The sequence below is a fragment of the Podarcis cretensis genome (genome assembly GCF_951804945.1).
Source record: "Podarcis cretensis genome assembly, chromosome: 8".
In the NCBI taxonomy this organism is placed as follows: Eukaryota; Metazoa; Chordata; class Lepidosauria; order Squamata; family Lacertidae; genus Podarcis; species Podarcis cretensis.
In genome coordinates this window covers 21,527,018-21,545,945 of record NC_137177.1, presented here as the reverse complement: position 1 = coordinate 21,545,945, position 18,928 = coordinate 21,527,018, and the positions used below count along the sequence as shown (strand labels likewise).

The 18,928-nt window shown below is 46.4% G+C and overlaps 1 protein-coding gene across 3 annotated transcripts; it reads left to right on the top strand.

The window, feature by feature from the left end:
* Window positions 1-2,022: 2,022 nt before the first annotated feature.
* Window positions 2,023-18,277, top strand: LOC307221598 (trypsin-like). 3 transcript variants are annotated; one of them, XM_079986254.1, is made up of 6 exons: window positions 2,023-2,368; window positions 5,602-5,684; window positions 8,458-8,611; window positions 13,267-13,520; window positions 15,460-15,596; window positions 18,029-18,277. In XM_079986254.1, the coding sequence occupies exons 1-6, from the start codon at window positions 2,283-2,285 to the stop codon at window positions 18,182-18,184; spliced, it is 870 nt and encodes a 289-aa protein (XP_079842380.1). In that variant the 5' UTR covers window positions 2,023-2,282; the 3' UTR covers window positions 18,185-18,277. The 3 variants fall into 3 exon arrangements, with proteins under 3 accessions (XP_079842380.1, XP_079842378.1, XP_079842379.1); XM_079986252.1 differs by lacking the exon at window positions 2,023-2,368 and adding an exon at window positions 2,714-3,163 and having other exon boundaries at window positions 5,602-5,688; XM_079986253.1 differs by lacking the exon at window positions 2,023-2,368 and having other exon boundaries at window positions 5,602-5,688.
* The last annotated feature ends 651 nt before the right edge of the window (window positions 18,278-18,928 follow it).

Here is an 18,928-nt window from a genome sequence, read left to right as displayed (position 1 = left end):
CTTTGGAAATTTAAAAAGAAAAACCTTTGTCATAAATAAGGCCAGTGGTTCTCAAACTTTTTTTCCTCAGCCATACTTTCAGAATAAAACTTTGCTTGTGCAACACCATATATTTTTTTAAATAGAACATGACTACTTTATAATATGATCATGGGACACCCAGAAAGGATAGAACAATGCAGCCACATAAGAGCATGAATCATTCCCAAAATAGAATAATGATTGTCCTTGAATCTTCCCACCGCACTTGCCACCCTCTCCTGCCACAAGCTTTGAGAACCATTGAATTAGATATTAAACAAATCTCTGGGGAGAGTGCTAACACTGGGATGTCACCACTGAGAAGGCCCTCTTTCAGTGTAGGCCTGGGATCATAAGGAGACTGGTAATCCTTCAAGTAACTTGGTCCTATGATGTGAAGTTAATTGCTGGCTCACATTATCAATCCGTTGCCGTCCTCATTAAAAATGGAGCGACTCGTCCCTTCTTGAGAAATTAAAGGACAGCAGATTGCAAAACGGGGACAATGAGAACCAAAGCAGAACCTCACTGAAGACGTGGTGAGAAAGGGGGAAAAGCACAGCGTCCTTACAAACAATGGCAAGCCTAATTAAAGAGGGTTAGTTCAGCTACCCCTTCATTAAGAGAGGGCAAAATAAAAGGTACCCCGTAAATCAGTGTTAGCCAGGTCAGCCAAGTAGGTTAAAAATGAGTTGCTTGTTGAGTGCCAGTGCCTTGACTTCTGCATCATTTGGAGCAGACTAGATCCCGCAAGAAACCCGGGCTCTCTCTTCCCACCTCAGCAAAGGAAAGAGGATTATTTCTTGGGATCAGGTAGGAGACTTTTGCTACTGGTGCTGCTGCTGTGCATGTGTACATCTTGCATCAAGTGTTCATTGTTGTTCATCTTGGTATTTGGTGATAATGCTATTGTGTTACCTAGCCTGGCTTTGTGAAAGCTGGCTTACTGTCCACTTTGCATCTTTTCCAGATGGGGAAACTGAGGATGTCACAAGAGACAAGATAGGGGGAATGATAAAAGTTCATGAAGTTATTCGTGGTGCAGAGGGATGGATCAGATAGATCAGAAAAAATGGATGCGTTTTTCTCCCTCTCATAATAATAGAACCTGAGCTCATCTAGTCATGCTGAATGGACTTAGGAACTTAGAAAACTGCCCTATACCATTGGTTCATCTAGCTCAGTATTGCCTACACAGACTGGCAGCAGCATCTGCAGGGTTTTGGACAGGGGTGTCACCTGGCCCTACCAAGAGATGCTGGGGACTGAAACTAGCTGGGACTTCCTGCGTGAAAAGCAGATGCTACCTCTGAGCCACATAGAATCATAGAATCATAGAGTTGGAAGAGACCACAAGGGCCATCGAGTCCAACCCCCTGCCAAGCAGGAAACACCATCAGAGCACTCCTGACGTATGGTTGTCAAGCCTCTGCTTAAAGACCTCCAAAGAAGGAGACTCCACCACACTCCTTGGCAGCAAATTCCACTGTTGAACAGCTCTTACTGTAAGGAAGTTCTTCCTAATGTTTAGGTGGAATCTTCTTTCTTGTAGTTTGGAACCATTGCTATGATGCTATGATAGTCCAGCAAGTCCAGTATCTGAAGCAATTGGTCCATCCCTTATGAAATGGCCAGAACAGACAAATGGGAGTGCTTTTTCACCAAGAGCAATGTTAAAACTAGGGAATTTGTTGCATTGATGGCTACCAACGTAGATGGCTTTAAAAGGGGATTGGGCACATTTACAGGATATAAGGTAGCTAGTGGCTACTAAACATGCCTTTGAATACCAGCCCCTGAGGAAATAATAGTGGGACAGCATTAGTTGCTTATGGGCTTCCCATAAATATCTGGCTGACCATTGTGGTATATAGGATGCAGGTCTAGATAAGCCTTTGGCTCTATCCAGCAGAGTCTTAGGCCACCCAGGGCTACAGTGGTACCTTTGGTTAAGAACTTAATTCATTCCGGAGGTCTGCTCTTAACCTGAAACTGTTTTTAACCTGAGACACCACTTTAGCTAATGGGGCCTCCTGCTGTTGCTGCACTGCTGCATCTCGATTTCTGTTCTCATCCTGAAGCAAAGTTCTTAACTTGAGGTACTATTTCTGGGTTAGCGGAGTCTGTAACCTGAAGCGTATGTAACATGAAGCGTATGTAACCTGAGGTACCACAGTACTGTGATTTGGGCAATGTTTGTTTAGGGTTGACTAGAAGAGGACCGACTTGCTACGATAGCCCAGGAAAGAGAATGTCTCTCTATGGTATCACCCATGCTTTTTATGCAGAAGGCTCCAGGTTCAGTTTTTGGCATTCAGCATCAGGTGATGGGAAACACCTTTGCCTGGTGAGCCCAGAAAGCCACTGATAGCTAGATTAGGGAATATTGGGGGAGATGGGCATACAGTAGCTTCTGCCCATTTCACTTTCGACCTATTATGGGGCAAAATGAAAGTTTTGCTTGCCCCACCAAATGGGATGGGAGGCTGGGCAGTGATAAACGTCACCTTTGGCTTCTGATCCCAATTCAATGTATTAGGTTATTCTGGATAGCAAAGGATCTGTCATTTTGATGGGATGTATGTTAGTGGAGGACCAAGGGCCAAGTGTATGTATGGGGTAAATACATCACTGTATGTATATATATGTGTGTGTGTGTGTGTGTGTGTATACACACACACACACACACACACTCTCTGCAGGGGTCACCAACCTTTTTGGGGTCAGTGGGCACGTTTGGAATTTGGAAGGAGTGCCCTGGGGTGCCAGTCACAAAATGGCTGCCGTGGGAACATGGCATAACGCAATATGGCCCTTCTGGGGATGTGGCTGCCATAGGAAGTACTTTAGGCCCCAGATATAGAGGCATATAAGCACCCTCTCCAGATTGCAGCTACCCAAAGATGTCCTGTGCCTGCAGCAAGTCCGCAGAGCAGGACCTGTATTTAAATGCTTATCAATTGTGTCCATGTAGACTGGACAGGAAGGCACCGTCGATCCAAAGCCGATAGCAGGCTGAGTCAGCTAATTCTAGTTTTGCACCCTACCCCTGACAGCCAATGCCACCCAGGGCCAGCCCAAGACGTTTGGGCACCTGAGGCAAACCACAAAATGGCGTCCCTCTCCTGTCAGGGAAGAAGGGGTGAGTGAAGATCTACATCAGGAACAAGCGGTGAAATAAAGATCCACATTGAGATCTGCTTCCCTCATGGATCCTGCCGCCCAAGGCAATTGCCTCATGAGTGGGCCGGCCCTGGTGCCATCCCTTGGACTGGTTGTAAGTAAGTCAGGTGAGGGCTATCTGAGGGACAACAGAAGTTGTTGCGGCAGTGCCTAACTTATCCTGATGGACCAGCCTCCTCTGCATCTGACCCCCTGTCACCACCTGCTCAACCCACATTCTCAGCTCTCCAATTTTACCACGTCTGTCAGCCTTTGGAGAGCTGCGAAAAAAGGGGTGACCTCTGCTGTGTGAAGAGTTTCTAGGTAATGTACTGGTTACCTTTCTAGGATGCATTGCTTGACCAGACTGGTAGTGGTAAGGGGGAAGCTGGAATAGAGAGAGATAAGAGAGGCCTTTTCTACAATGTGCATCTCAGAGTTTTCACCAGAGGCAGAGATTTGCATTCGTCACCAGCCACAGCAATTTATGTACAGATTGCATTCATAACAATTTGACGGGTAGAATTTAAAACTGTACAAATTAAGGCTCAGGGAGCCCCTCTAGCGGCCATTCCATTAATGGCACCTGAGGGGCTGATCAGAAGTCACAGCCAAGTTTCCTTCAATATGCTCTCTGACTGATGCTGAAAGTGCCTCTTTAAAGGAGGTGGTTATAACCACCAACCAGGCGACCAGCAGTTGCGGCAGTCTCCTTTAAACTCTATCGGGTGTCAATCACTCGATGTCATTAGGATGTCAGGGGATTGATAAGTAGGTGGTCTTTTTCACTTGCTGGGATCTAAGATCCCTGGCATCGCCAACTGAGGTTGATGCCAGCTTTGGCCACCCAACCAACTTATGTATCTCTGCCAGTCAAGCTTGCAAAAATTTATCATTTGCCCGATAATAAATGTTGGAAATGTAAAGAGACTGAAGGTACATTCTTTCACCTTTGGTGGATGTGCCCAAGGATTAAGGCTTTCTGGGAAATGATTTATAATGAAATGAAAAAGGTATTTAAATATACCTTCTTGAAGAAACCAGAAGCCTTTCTCCTAGGCATGGTTGGCCAATTGGTGCCAAAGAAGGACAGAACTTTTTTAATGTATGCGACAACAGCAGCAAGAATACTTATTGCAAAGTATTGGAAGACGCAAGATTTACCCACTCTGGAAGAATGGCAGATGAAGGTGATAGACTATATGGGACTAGCAGAAATGACTGGCAGAATCCGAGACCAGGGAAAAGAGTCGGCGGAAGAAGACTGGAAGAAATTTAAAGACTATTTGCAGAAATATTACAAAATTAATGAATGTTAGAATGATGTTGGACAGAAATTAAGTGGTTACCAGCTGTAATGTAAAGGTTGAGCAACAAGTTATAATAAGTTATAAATAAGTTTTAATAAGGATTTGTTGAGTTAAGAATTCGAATTGGAATACAAAAGGGGGAGGTGAGAGGAGGTCTGGGAAACATGGTAATGGAAATAGGTAATGGAAATGATATTTGTTTTAATTGTTTTTTAATTTTGTAATTTTGTTACTTTTTGTTACTTTTTGTTTTTTGTATTAATTTGGAAACCCTAATAAATATCTATATAAAAAAAAACTTATGTATCTCTGGCCGCTGGCTCAGTGTTTTGTGTTCTTGGGTGGGTTTTTTTTTTGGGGGGGGGAATGAAGTGCTGGTATACTTATATCTTAATTGAAGTGCTGTGGGTGCCACCAGAAAATGGTTGCAACAGGCAGCAAAAGAAGAGGTGATGGCTGTTTGGTAAGTACCATCACAAAAAAAAGCTAGGCGCTAGTTTATCTGGCAGTGGCAGAAAGGTCCGTCAAACCACATATACAGTGGTACCTCTGGATGCGAACAGGATCCATTCCGGAGCCCCGTTCACATCCTGAAGTGAACGCAGCCCGCACGTGTGAGTGTCACAATTCGCCTCTTCCGCACATGCATGTGACGTCATTTTGAGCATTAGCGCATGCGCAAGAGGCGAAACCCGGAAGTAAAGCGGTTCGTTACTTCTGGGTTGCCGCAGAGCGCAACCCGAAAAGGCTTAACCTGAAGTGAATACAACCCGAGGTATGACTGTACTGTAGTTGGTATGTGGTTTAGGATAATAGTATATCATCTGACAATTTTAAATCCTCCCCCAAAGTAGTATTTATCCATCTTAATACTTTCCTTCAAAAATTTGTAAGCTAAATGTCGGACATTGCATAAATATGTATTTCAGAGAAGCATTTTCCTGCAGCAGCATGTTGTCATAGATAGTCCCTTTTTGCACAAACATAGCAGAGTCCGAGCTCGAACTGATGTTGAACATACATCACTACCACACTGGGTTATGATTTCAAAGTTAAACTCCAATTGATTATTTATTTTATTAACTTTTATCTTTCTTTCTCCTTAAAGGGAGCTGCCTCCGCCATACACAGCAGCTCATCACCATGACAACCTTGACTCTGCATTCCATTACTCTGCTCCTGATTTTTTCAGTAGGTAAGAGTTTGTTAAGGGAATAAAGCCTGCCCATCTAGCCCAGTGCTGTCCACTCTGTGTGGGAGAAATCCTCAAGGGTCTCCGGCAGAGAGAAGCTTCTATCAGTCAATCTTGCATTGCAGGGAGATAGATTAGCTGGATCTCTTCCAGCTCTGCAATTCCATGATTCTATGAATCAATTAATTGACGTGCAAAGCAGAGGCTCTATGGCTGATGTACAGCCCTTCCCATGTTCGGGAGCCGTTTGGGAGCTGAGTTTTGACTGTATTTATTTTAATTGATTTGCCACTTTTTTTTCAACAAAAGAGAAGCAACTTGCGAAAGGTTCAAATATGTAAATGCAACCTCTTGCAAATAAATCTGTTAAAAAACAACACTAAAATTGTTCCTCCACAATGATCAGTTAACAAGAAAAAAACACCCACATTTTTTTGTCATCCAACAAAAAGATGAACGGTACCATAACACATCTTAAAGCTTAAATCTTGTTCTTCATCTTGGGCACAAAATGTATCGGGGTCCTTTTGCAATGGCATGATATAAGCATTTTTTAAAAACCCCACACCTTGGGATGCTGGGGAAACCCAGCCAGATGGGCAGGGTATCAGTAAATAAATTATTATTATTATTATTATTATTATTAGGCTCCAAACAGTGGACTGAGCGGGGCTGGCCTTCATGCCTGCACTGTGCATCGAAAGTTGGTTTGCCAAAGTGTTTTTCAGCCTTGTGTATCCCAGATGTTGTTGGATTACAGCTCCCATTATCCCTGACTAATGGCTAAGCTGGCTGGAGATGATGAGAGCTGTAGTCCAACAACATCTGGGGAACCAAGGTTGAAAGACTACACTAAGAAACAGTAGCTGTCCAAGATTTCGGACTAACAGGTCCGTTCATTTCAAGGGGCACCAGTCCAAAATCTAAATGGAGATTCCAGGGATTAAACCTGGGACCTTCTGCATGCAAGGCAGATGCTCTGAAGGAGCGTCTCCACCCCCATCGTTCTGTCCAGACACCGAGGTCCAGCTCTGAGGGCCTTCTGGCGGTTCCCTCACTGTGGGAATTGAGGTTACAGGAAACCAGGCAGAGGGCCTTCTCAGTAGTGGCGCCCGCCCTGTGGAACGCCCTCCCATCAGATATCAAGGAAATAAACTACTATCTCACTTTTAGAAGACATCTGAAGGCAGCCCTGTTTAGGGAAGTTTTTAATGTTTGATGTGATGGGCAGGGTATAAATAATAAATTATTTATATTTTTATGCTCTACTTACTGAGCTATGGACCTTCTCTGAAGAGAAGTGTGCTTGGAACAGTTCAAGGAGAACTGACCTAAGGAGGGTGTGCTTGGGTTCATTCCATCCCAGCCCGCTGGCTGCCCTTCTGTTGCCGTTCCATGGCCGAGTGGTGGAAGGAGCCCTGTTTGTCTTGGTCTTCCAGGTTCTATGTCCAGGTGCTGGTGGCAGCTCCTCCAACCCTTATCCCAAAGTCCACTTGCATACGCCGAGGTCTCTGCATCCTGACCTCTGCAGCGACCTGGATGCTGCGCATGCTTTTCAGCGTCACATGCCACCGCACATCTTTATTGGCATAAAAACGCTGCCTCGTTCTTCCACCCCTTCTTTCATAGACCAACACCCGAGAGCGACTCCCTTTTTCCATGTAATGAGATGCTGGGGGGAGGCTGGGTTGAGGAACACACCCAACGTGTGCGTTCTAGCCATGATGCTAGCTGTCCTGTTAAATGTGCTTTGCCTTTATAAAATTCATTATGCTTTCAAAAACAAAACAAAAAACCCAAGCACAGACGCCAACAACACAAGTAAGCCATAAAAACTGAAAGTGTTTTGATTCTGAACAAGATAAATAACATGATGCAGTGGAGTCTACACGAAGAAACACACATCTGGGTGTGTTTTTAGATGATTAGATAGGACTGCAAAGGTTTAATTGATTTATTCGCGTGACGAATAAATTGCAGATTAAAATTCCTCCCCCCAATTAGTTGGCCATGGAGGGACTTTTGCTGCAGATTAGTTTGGTTCCTTCTCCCCATCCTCTGCCACCCTGCCTCAGATTTTAATAGGATTCCCCCCCCCCCCAATGTTTTTTAAAGATAGCTTTTCCAAACCGGTTGCATTCAGGACTAGGGTGACACCCACAGCACACATTTAAAGCATTCTAATATCACTTTAACTTTAATATTGGGAGCTGTAGTTTGTTAAGCACGATGGGCATTGCAGGTCCTAAGCACTGAAAAGATTAGGGTGTCCCCTCATGTAATTCAAAACGAGAACACTACTAAACCACAAGATAAAATGTCCTTTTTTTGAATTGAGAATGAAAAAGTGGGGAGGAGTGTGTAGTGGAATGTAAGAAAGTCTAACAAAGTTCTGTTTCCCCAGCCATGATGACTAGAATCATAGAGTTGGAAGGGACCATGAGGGTCATCTAGTCCAGCCCCCTGCAATGCAGGAATCTTTTGCCCAACATGGGACTTGAACCTATGACCTTGAGATTCAGAGCCTCATGCTCTACCAACTGAGCTATCCCATGATGGCTACTTGGATGCTTATATATATATATATGTATATGTATATGTATATATTATATGTATATATATTATCTGTGTCAAATACTTTTTTAAAAATAATTTTTTGTGTGTGTCTGTGTCTATTGGGTAATCCAACACTGTTCTAAGAACTCTGGAGAAATCTGCAGGGATTTATCTACACATCAGTATGCTAATGGACCTTTCCTTTTCCTTTTCTAGTCCTGGCACAGGGCAGAAAGAAACCCAAAGGCTACCCATGTCCACCACATTCTCAGCCTTGGCAGGCTGCCATCTACAAATACTCCCGTTTCTACTGTGGAGCAACCCTTCTCAACCAAAGATGGGTCCTTACCGCTGCTCACTGCAACCATGGGTAGGTGTATCTGTGTGATAATGTCTCCCTCTCTCTGTGTGTTGGCTCAGCATGGGAAATGCAGGTATCATGGAATATGTGGTGAACTAGTATTTATTTGTTAAAATTCTAGACCGCCCTTCAACTGAGGATCATAGGGCAGTTTACAACAGAAAAACACCAAAACACATACCATAGCAACAAACAATAATAATAAACCATGCACAGTCTAAAAGACCATAGTTTGTTTAATTAGCCAAAGGAGAAGAGGAATGTGTTTTGCCTAGTGCCTAAAGATATGTAACAAGGGCACCAGGCGAGCCTCCCAGGAGAGTATTTCACAATTGGGGAGCCACTGCAGAAAAGGCCTGGTCTCGTGTTGCTGATCTCTGGACCTCTCATGGAGGAGGCACATGAAGAAGGGCCTCTGATCATTATTGCAGGGTCCAGGGGCATATGGGGAGAGGGGTCCTTGAGGTATCGTGATACTGAGCTGTTTAAGGCTTTCTAGGACAAAACCAGCACTTTGAATTGGGCATTCCAACCTCTGCTTAATGAAGCAGAGTCCACAGCCTCCTGAGGGAGACTGTTCCATTGTCAAACAGCTCTTACTCTCGGAAAGTTTTTCCCTGATGTTTAGTCTTGTAACTTGAATCCATTGGTTTGGGTCCTACCCTCCAGGGAATAATAATAATAATAATAATAATAAATTTTATTTATATCCCGCCCTCCCCAGCCGAAGCCGGGCTCAGGGCGGCTAACAACACTAAAACAGTACAACATTATAAAACATTATAAAAATTAATTAAAATCAAAATTGATGGCAACCATAAACTAAAGTTTTGTAAAGATTGCCAAAGGAGGGAGTCAGGCTGCGCCCTGACCAAAGGCCAGGTGGAACAGCTCTATCTTGCAGGCCCTGCGGAAAGATGTCAAGTCCTGCAGGGCCCTTGTCTCTTGTGACAGAGCGTTCCACCAGGTTGGAGCCGCAGCCGAAAAAGCCCTGGCTCTAGTTGAGGCCAGCCTAACCTCTCTGTGGCCTGGGACCTTCAAGGTGTTTTTATTTGAAGACCGTAAGTTCCTCTGTGGGGCATACCAGGAGAGGCGGTCCCGTAGGTACGAGGGCCCTAGGCCGTATAGGGCTTTGAAGGTTAAAACCAGCACCTTAAACCTGATCCTGTACTCCACCGGGAGCCAGTGCAGCTGGTATAGCACCGGGTGAATGTGATCTCTAAGCGAAGATCCCGTAAGGAGTCTCGCTGCGGCATTCTGCACCCGCTGGAGTTTCTGGGTCAGTCTCAAGGGCAGCCCCACGTAGAGCGAGTTACAATAATCCAGTCTGGAGGTGACCGTCGCGTGGATCACAGTGGCTAGGTCAGGGCGAGAGAGGTAAGGAGCCAACTGCTTAGCTTGGCGGAGATGAAAAAATGCCGCCTTTGTTATAGCTGCAATCTGCGCCTCCATGGAGAAGGAGGTATCGAAGATTACACCCAAACTCTTCACGAACGGTGCTGGCACTAATTGCACCCCCGCAAGAGATGGGAGTTGCCCCCTCAGTCCCATGTCGTCCCGTCCCAGCCAGAGGACCTCTGTCTTCGAAGGATTTAACTTCAACCGGCTCCCACATAACCATCCAGCCACAGCCTCCAAGCATCTGATCAGTGTGTCTGGGGCCGAGTCCGGGTGGCCGTCCATCAACAGATAGAGTTGGGTGTCATCAGCATACTGATGGCAGCCCAGCCCAAAACTCCGGACAAGCTGGGCGAGGGGGCGCATAAAGATGTTAAAAAGCATCGGGGAGAGTATTGCACCCTGGGGCACACCACACACCAAGGAGTGGCGGGATGACAATTCCCCCCCAAGCGCCACCCTCTGTCCCCGACCAGAGAGAAACGAGCGCAGCCATTGAAGGACTGTGCCCTGGATCCCCACGTCGGCAAGGCGGTGGTCCAGGAGTTCGTGATCGACCATGTCGAAGGCTGCTGACAGGTCTAGAAGAATCAGCAGCCCCGACCCGCCTCGATCCAGCTGCCTGCGGAGATCATCTGTTAGGGCGACCAGAGCCGTCTCGGTCCCATGACCAGCGCGGAAGCCGGACTGGAATGGATCCAGAGCCGATGTTTCATCCAGAAACCTACCAAGCTGTTCAGCAACCGCTCTCTCAGTCACCTTACCCAGGAATGGAAGATTCGAAACCGGGCGGTAATTGGATAGATCTAAGGGATCTAATGATGTTTTCTTTAAGAGCGGGCGCACCACTGCCTCCTTCAGTTCCCCTGGGAATGTCCCGGTGCCAAGGGACAGATTGATGATATCCCCCAGGGGGGCCCGCACCTCGTCTGGACACGCTCTAATCAGCCAGGACGGGCACGGGTCGAGAGGACAAGTGGTGGGCTTTCCAGCTCGGAGGAGTCTGTCCACATCAGCTGGGGATATCCAGTCAAAGTGGTCCAATACTGAACCCGAGGACAGTCGAGGGGCCTCCAGTTCCTTTATTGTATCCAAATTGGCAGGGAGGTCATGGCGGAGCAACAAGACCTTCTCTGCAAAAAAGCTCGCAAATGCCTCACAGCTGTGTGTCAAATTGTTATTTAAATTTGGCTGTCCTTCGAGGGACGTTAAAGACCGAATTATACTAAATAATTGCGCCGGGCGAGAGCTAGCGGATGCAATGGAGGCCGAGAAGTAGGACTTTTTAGCGGCCTTCACTGCCATCTCGTAGGTTTTCATAAAAACCCTATAAGATGTTCTTGAGGCTCCGTCACGGGCACCCCGCCATACTCGCTCTAGCCGTCTGAGGTCCCGCTTCATTTTCCGGAGCTCCTCGGTAAACCAGGGAGCCCGGTTTCTGCGGGGTCGCAGAGGGCGCTTAGGTGCGATCTCATTGATGGCTGCCAGGAGCTGGGTATTCCAGGCCTCAACAAGCTCAGTCAATGAGTCGCCAGGGGGAGAAAGGTCCCACAAGGCTTGACGGAATCTATCAGGGTCCATCAGCCTCTGCGGGCGAGCCCAAATTGGCTCGCCACCCAAGCAGGGTGGGGGTGGAACGTCAATCCTGGCTTTCAGAGCATAGTGATCAGACCATGGCACCTTCATCGAAGGAAACATGATCACATCTATACCGACGCCAAAGATCAAATCCAGCGTGTGGCCTGCTTGATGTGTGGGGCCCGAAACAAACTGGGAGAGCCCTAGTGTCGCCATGGAAGACACCAGGTCCAGAGCCTGTGAGGAGGGAGTGGCATCAGCATGGATGTTGAAGTCCCCCAATACCAATAGGTTAGGGAACTCCAAGGCCCAGCCGGCCACCGCCTCCAGCAGGCCTGACAGGGTGGCTGCTGGTGCGCTAGGTGGCCGGTACACCAGCCAGACAGCCAAGCTCACCTCAGAGCCCCACACTAGGCCAACACATTCAATGCCGGGGATCGGTGGCGATGGTAGAGCCCTGAAAGAACAATCTTCCCGGATTAATAACGCCACCCCTCCCCCCCGGCCCACAGTCCACGACTGGTGGAGGACGGAGAAACCCGGGGGCGCCATCTCTCGTAAGGTAACAGTATCCCCTTCGCGCACCCAGGTCTCAGTCACACATGCCAGGTCAACCCGCTGCGAGGTGAAGAAATCTCGCAGGGTGGCGGTTTTGTTGCCTATAGACCTGGCATTGCACAATACCAGTGACGGAGGTGAGTAATCCTTGCTTACCCTACCCTTGTCTCTCGGGATGGGGCGCAGATTGGAAGGGGTACGAGCATATCCGTATCTCGATCCCCTTCGCCTATGACATCTGCCCCCACCGCCATACCTCCCTCGCCCCTCCACAGTAGGAATCCCAAGCCTCATACTCGCCTCCATTTACAGAATATAAAAGCAAACAAACAAAAAACAATTACACCAAAACAAACCAATCCCCACCCCTTTCAACAACCACCCCACCCCAACCCAAAATAAACCAAAACAAATAAAAAGAAGAAAACAAGCTTGTTCCCTTTTTCACGCGAGAGCCCTTGAAATATTTGAAGATGGTTATCCTATCTCCTCTCAGCCTCCTCTTTTCCAGCCTAAACATACCTAGCTCCTTCAACCACTCCTCATAAGGCTTGGTTATTGTTGGTGTGCAAGTGGCCTTGTTGTTGCTTAGTCGTTTAGTCGTGTCCGACTCTTTGTGACCCCATGGACCAGAGCACGCCAGGCACTTCTGTCTTCCACTGCCTCCCGCAGTTAGGTCAAACTCATGCTGGTAGCTTTGAGAACACTGTCCAACAATCTCGTCCTCTGCCATCCCCTTCTCCATGTGCCCTCCATCTTTCCCAACACCAGGGTCTTTTCCAGGGAGTCTTCTCTTCTCATGAGGTGGCCAAAGTATTGGAGCCTCAGCTTCACGATCTGTCCTTCCAGTGAATACTCAGGGCTGATTTCATTAAGAATGGATAGGTTTGTTCTTCTTGCAGTCCATGGGACTCTCAAGAGTCTCCTCCAGCACCATAATTCAAAAGCATCAATTCTTCTGCAACCAGCCTTCTTTATGGTCCAGCTCTCACTTCCATACATCACTACTGGGAAAACCATAGCTTTTACTATACGGACCTTTGTTGGCAAGGTGATGTCTCTACTTTTTAAGATGCTGTCTTAAAAAGTGGCCTTACCTACTCATTATTTATCTGTTCTTTCCTTTACAGAAGCATCCATGTCCGGCTTGGAGATGAAAATCTGAACGTCCTGGAGGGCACAGAACAGTTCTTGGCAGTGGCAAAAACAATCATCCACCCCAAATACAACCAGTCGTGCTATGACAATGACGTCATGCTGGTCAAACTGTTGAGCCCAGCTGTACTTAACCATTATGTGCAGCCCATAAGTCTGGCTACCCAGAGGGCAAGCTCTGGGGATATGTGCATGGTGTCAGGATGGGGCGGTCCTATCAATTTCCCAGGTATGTAAATGATTCTGTCCCAGGAAAGGCCTGACAGTATCAACCTCAACCATACCATGCCCACAGATAAAAGAACTAAAGCTTCTGAAACGAACATCCAAAATAGTGAAGGCATCTGAAGGAGCTGTAGAAAGGACAATGCTCTCCCAGTAAGGTCGGTGCTATCTTGATTTATGGCGTAGCTCTCCATATATATATATATACAGTCATACCTCGGAAGTTGGACGGAATCCATTCCAGAAGTCTGTTCAACTTCCAAAACATTCAGAAATCAAAGCACAGCTTCTGATTGGCTGCAGGAAGCTCCTGTAGCCAGTCGGAAGCCGCGGAAGCCCCGTTGGACTTTCAGCTTCCAAAGAACGTTTGCAAACCGGAACACTCATTTCTGGGTTTGCTGTGTTTGGGAGCCAAGGTACGACTGTATGCTGAAACTACCAGGGAACCAATTTTACAGCTTTTAGCACGGTGAAGTCCTACTATAGGGGATCAGGTTGCAGGTGGGAAATTAAATTCTTAATGTCTTCCTTCCCTGCATTAAAAACTCAACCCCCCCTAAAAAATCCCACAAATTCAGTGAGATTAGTTGTTTGCTTAGGTCTCCCTTTCTACTTGATGCATTTGTTTTGTTTTGTTTAACTTGCACAGAGATTTGTAAATGGGAGAACAGTAAAAATGAGAACACCTCCCCACTCAGGACAGAAGAGAAATTAAGTTTGGTTCACATTTTAAAGCAAACTTAGCTAATTGGCTAGCCTTCAAAGTTTGCACTTCACCAAAATTTTTGATGACCAAGCCCTCACCAATGTGTATATTAGAAGAAAGTGTTCATAAAAATGCCTACATTTGTGAGAATGTAAAAAACATGTATGATTTAGGGAAACTTGTTTGCAACCTTAGATAAAGGTAAAAAAGGTAAAGACGTTTAAAAAAGAGCGGAGAAACAGAACGCTTCTTTTGGCATCCTATCTTCTTTGACGAGAACCTGCTCGCCATCCGCAAATAATCAGCTTCACACCAAGATGGGTTGCAGAAAATCTGGCTGCAGCTCTCTCTAGAAGCTGCTGTAGCCCCAACCTTTATTGTGTGTCCACGAAAAGATACAAATTCAAGGAGAAAACTTTGCCTCAGTCAGCAGATAAAAGACAATACAATACATTAGTCTCATGTTCTCACACCAGACCACGCAGTTGATCATGTTATACTACGTGGACCAATCATTGGATGGCATGAGCTGTCCACGCGCTGTTCATGCTTCCAAGCAATGCTTTCTGCTATGAAATCATCCTTGCAATAATAAACTTTTGCCCATGCTCTTATGGACAAATGACCATATTCCCACACTTCTTGAAGCATGTAAATGTAATGAACTATAAGTAAAACCATAGGGACGCGGGTGGCGCTGTGGTCTAAACCACAGAGCCTAGGACTTGCTGATCAAAAGGTTGGCAGTTTGAACCCCTGCCACGGGGTGAGCTCCCGTTGCTTGGTCCCTGCTCCTGCCAACCTAGCAATTCGAAAGCACGTCAAAGGGCAAGTAGATAAATAGGTACCACGCCGGCGGGAAGGTAAACGGCATTTCCATGCGCTGCTCTGGTTCACCAGAAGTGACTTAGTCATGCTGGCCACGACCCGGAAACTGTATGCCAGCTCCCTCAGCCAGTAAAGCGAGATGAGCGCCGCAACCCCAGTGTCATCCGAGACTGGACTTAGCAGTCAGGGGTCCCTTTACCTTTACCTTTATGAGTAAAACCAATCTTTCTCAAGATCCCAAACAACTTCTTGTTCTTGCCTCCAGGGACAGCTCAGTCAGCAGAGCATGAGACTCTTAAGCCCAGGGTCATGGTTTTGAGCCCCACGTTTTGGGTAAAAGATTCCTGCTTTGCGGGGTGTTAGATGACACTTATGGCCCCTTCCAACTCTACAATTCTTCTTTCTTTAGAGCGAATTCCTCTGATCCTTTACTGTGCAAACGTCAGGATAATGTCTTTGGAGGAGTGCGCTGCCCTGTATCCTGGGAAGCTGAACTCCGATATGATGTGTGCTGCTGCGATGCGAGGAGGCACTGACTCCTGTGAAGTAAGGACCTTTTGTTGGAACATCACAAGTGCCTTGCAGAACCAGATAACACATCCCTGTAAAGTGGATTAGGCTGAGATATAAGCCCTGTTCAGACATTCGATGCCCATGGATACTGAACATGTGATGAGGCTCTCCAGTAGGCACCCAACTAGCCACAGGCCCTGGGCTCCTTAGGTTGGAAGGGCAGGATAGAAATTTGATAAACAAATAGATGCAAATATATGCATCGGCCAAGCCCCACGGCCAATGTGCAGTTGCGATCACTCTGTAGGGGGCCTGTGCATGGCTGGATGTATATATTTAAGGGTCCCCTCTATAGGAGTGTGAACACCTGTTCCCATGGAAAGAGCCCTATGTGCTCAAACCTGTATGCACATAGCCCCCTACAGTGTGACGCCAATTGCACATAGGCTGGGAGCTTGGCCAATGCATATGTTAACATGTATTTGCATTTGTTTGTTTTGTTTATCAAATTTCTATCCTGCCCTTCCAACCAAAGGAGCCCAGGGCCTCTGGCTAGTTGGGTGCCCCTAACGGGAAAGAGCAATGGTCCCAACAACATTCAGTTCAATCCATGGTCAGTTCAATCCATTTTGGAACTTAAGTTGGCTGATAAACTAAAAAGTCTTGTTGTTGTTGTTGTTGTTTAGTCGTTTAGTCGTGTCTGACCCATGGACCAGAGCATGCCAGGCACTCCTATCTTCCACTGCCTCCCGCAGTTTGGTCAGACTCATGTTTGTGGCTTCGAGAACACTGTCCAACGAAGTCTTAACATCCAACTAATCTGATTTTGCTGGGTTTTGGATGAGATTTTGCTATTGTTGTGTTTTTGCCCTTTCAGCTCTACCTAGATGTACATCAGTGTATTTCAATATTCACTATTCAGTGCCCCTTCTTGCTTTCGTGTCACTGTGTTCTATGTAATGTGTGCCAAAAAGTTCAAACTCTGCCCCAGAAGAGAGGCTACCGAACTTGTTGCTGGACTCCAGCTCCATCATCCTGGCCATGGGCTATGCTAGCTAAGGCTGTAGTTGGGAGTCCCACAACATTTAGAGCCTTGGGTTTTTCAGCCATGCTATATATTGTGGAAACCCAAGATCTGTGGCCACAGTGAATTATGAAAAATGATGCAATCTAATTATGTGCATAGGTAAGGGTTGATTCATCTATTGGGTTTTTTAAATGTCTAAAGTCAGTGCTTTTTTTTGGTTAAAGAAAAAAAACCCAACAAAAAGCCGAGAAGCTAGTACTCAAAATGGCTGCCACAGGTAGCAAAATAACAACAACAACAACAACAATAATATTAATAAGAGAGAGAGAAAGAAGTGGCAGTATTTTGTGCCACTGAGTACCATCACACACATTCAAAAGCACTGGTTCACGCCAGTGTGACCCAATATATCCAGTGGATTTTGGTGTGCTGAGCTTATCTTGCAAAATGGTTTAATGCCGCTCGTAACGTCTGACAGCCAGCAATTTCATAAATGGGTGCTGTTTCCGCCCACCCGCTGCCCTGCCCTCGTCTGTCTTGATGACTGGCATTTTCCTAATGGCAAATAATAAACACCCACAGGTTCTTTTGAACACTGGAAGGGTCAGCTGGAGAGGTCTGGAGGACTGTGTTTGGATGCCAGGCCTGATGCTCACTTTCCCTGACCTATGGACTATGTTCCTATGCACTTACCTGGGAATTGCATCTCCTTGAACTTCGTGAGACTTCCTTCCATGCAAACGAGCCAATTCCTCGGGGCCAAGGTCCCTTCACCCCTTGCAATAAAATATTGGAGGGGGGCACCTCCCCAAGTTGCCATTCAAATTGTGTGTGCGTGCTGCATCTTGTGCTGAATTATGTGGGGCAGGAGTTTCCTGCTCCCCTTGTCATATTCAAGTTGTCACCCCTGCTTCCATGTGAACATGTATAGGAAAGGGTGACATTCTTCAGCCTTGGGTCCCCAGATGTCGTTGGACTACAACTCCAGTCATCCATCATTATTGATTAAGATGGCTGGGGATGATGGGATTTGTAGTCCAGTAACACCTGGGAACCCAAGGTTGAAGAACGCTGGGATAGGGCAATATATTTGTATATGATTACAGGTAGTACAGTATTGGCGTATTTTTGGATGTTTTATCACTTGTGTGTTTAATACCCTGGGCTCCTTGGGGAGGAAAGAGTAGGGTTGCCATATTTCAAAAAGTAGCAACCAAGACACCCCCCAAAACCCATGATTTTTTTCAATTGACTTGTCTAAGATCCAGGATAAATTGCCACCTTTCAGAAATCCCGCCCCCCCCCCCAGATGTCAATTCCGCCTTTGCAATTCTGGTAACGTCCAGACGTATGGCAGCCCTAGGAAGGAGGGGATCTAGCAATAATCAAAACAACCCTTCCTGGGTTAAAGAGATGTCTCTCTTGGTTGTCAATACAGGGTGACTCCGGGGGACCCCTTGTCTGCAACGGGAAGCTCCAGGGTCTGGTGTCTTGGGGTGACGTGCCCTGCAGCTCCAGCACCAAACCCGGCGTCTACATGGACATTTCCAGATACAGAGACTGGATCATTGAGACCATGTGTGATGACGACTGACTTGTTGTGGGGAAATCAGACCCTCCCCCCTCCTCATTTTGCTGAGATCCCAGAATAAACCATGAGGAACCCATGTTTCCTTCCTGCCCTCCATCCTTTTTCACTCAGGCCTGCTTCTTGCCTTCCCTTATTTGGATTGTAGCACTATCTGCATTGCAGAGGGTTGGACCATTGGGATTCCTTCCAGCTCTACAATTCTACGATTCTGTTATCTCTCACTCACAAACTCTTTCGGTCTGCTCCCAAAGGGGAAGCACCAATAGCTTCCAAGCGGAGCCTGACACGAGTTTTACACAATGTATCTTAGGAACATAGGAAGCTGCCTTACGCAGAGTCAGACCATTGGCTCACCTAGATCCATACACTCTACACTGACTGGCAGCGGTCGTCTTGGGTTTCAGACTAAAATCTTTCCCAGCACCTCCTGTACTGTTTGGAGAAGGAATCCTTTGGGAAAAAAATGAAAACCTTTGTCTAGGGAGGGAGAACATTTGCTAAGCGATATCTTCACGGGTACCTTTCACTTGCCATTTGTTCAATTTTTGATTTTTTAAAATTTTAATGGCATTCTTCGCCCCCTTCATGACTTTCAGTGCACGGTTTATTCCTGTTATAGAAAATTTGCAACTCTGTGGCTGCATTTAGAGCAGACCTATTCAAAATAATGGACGTGGCTTAGGTCCCATCTGCACTGCACTTCTGATATAATATTTTTTTATTAATCTTTAATACAATTCCAGTAAA

Bases quoted from the DNA above. Each gene is read 5' to 3' on its own strand.
- LOC307221598 (XM_079986252.1), top strand. From the start codon at position 2,971: ATGCTTATCAATTGTGTCCATGTAGACTGGACAGGAAGGCACCGTCGA. The intron at 3,164-5,601 runs GTGAGTGAAGAT...TTCTCCTTAAAG, and splicing joins CTCCTGTCAGGGAAGAAGGG to GGAGCTGCCTCCGCCATACA. The intron at 8,612-13,266 runs GTAGGTGTATCT...TTTCCTTTACAG, and splicing joins GCTGCTCACTGCAACCATGG to AAGCATCCATGTCCGGCTTG.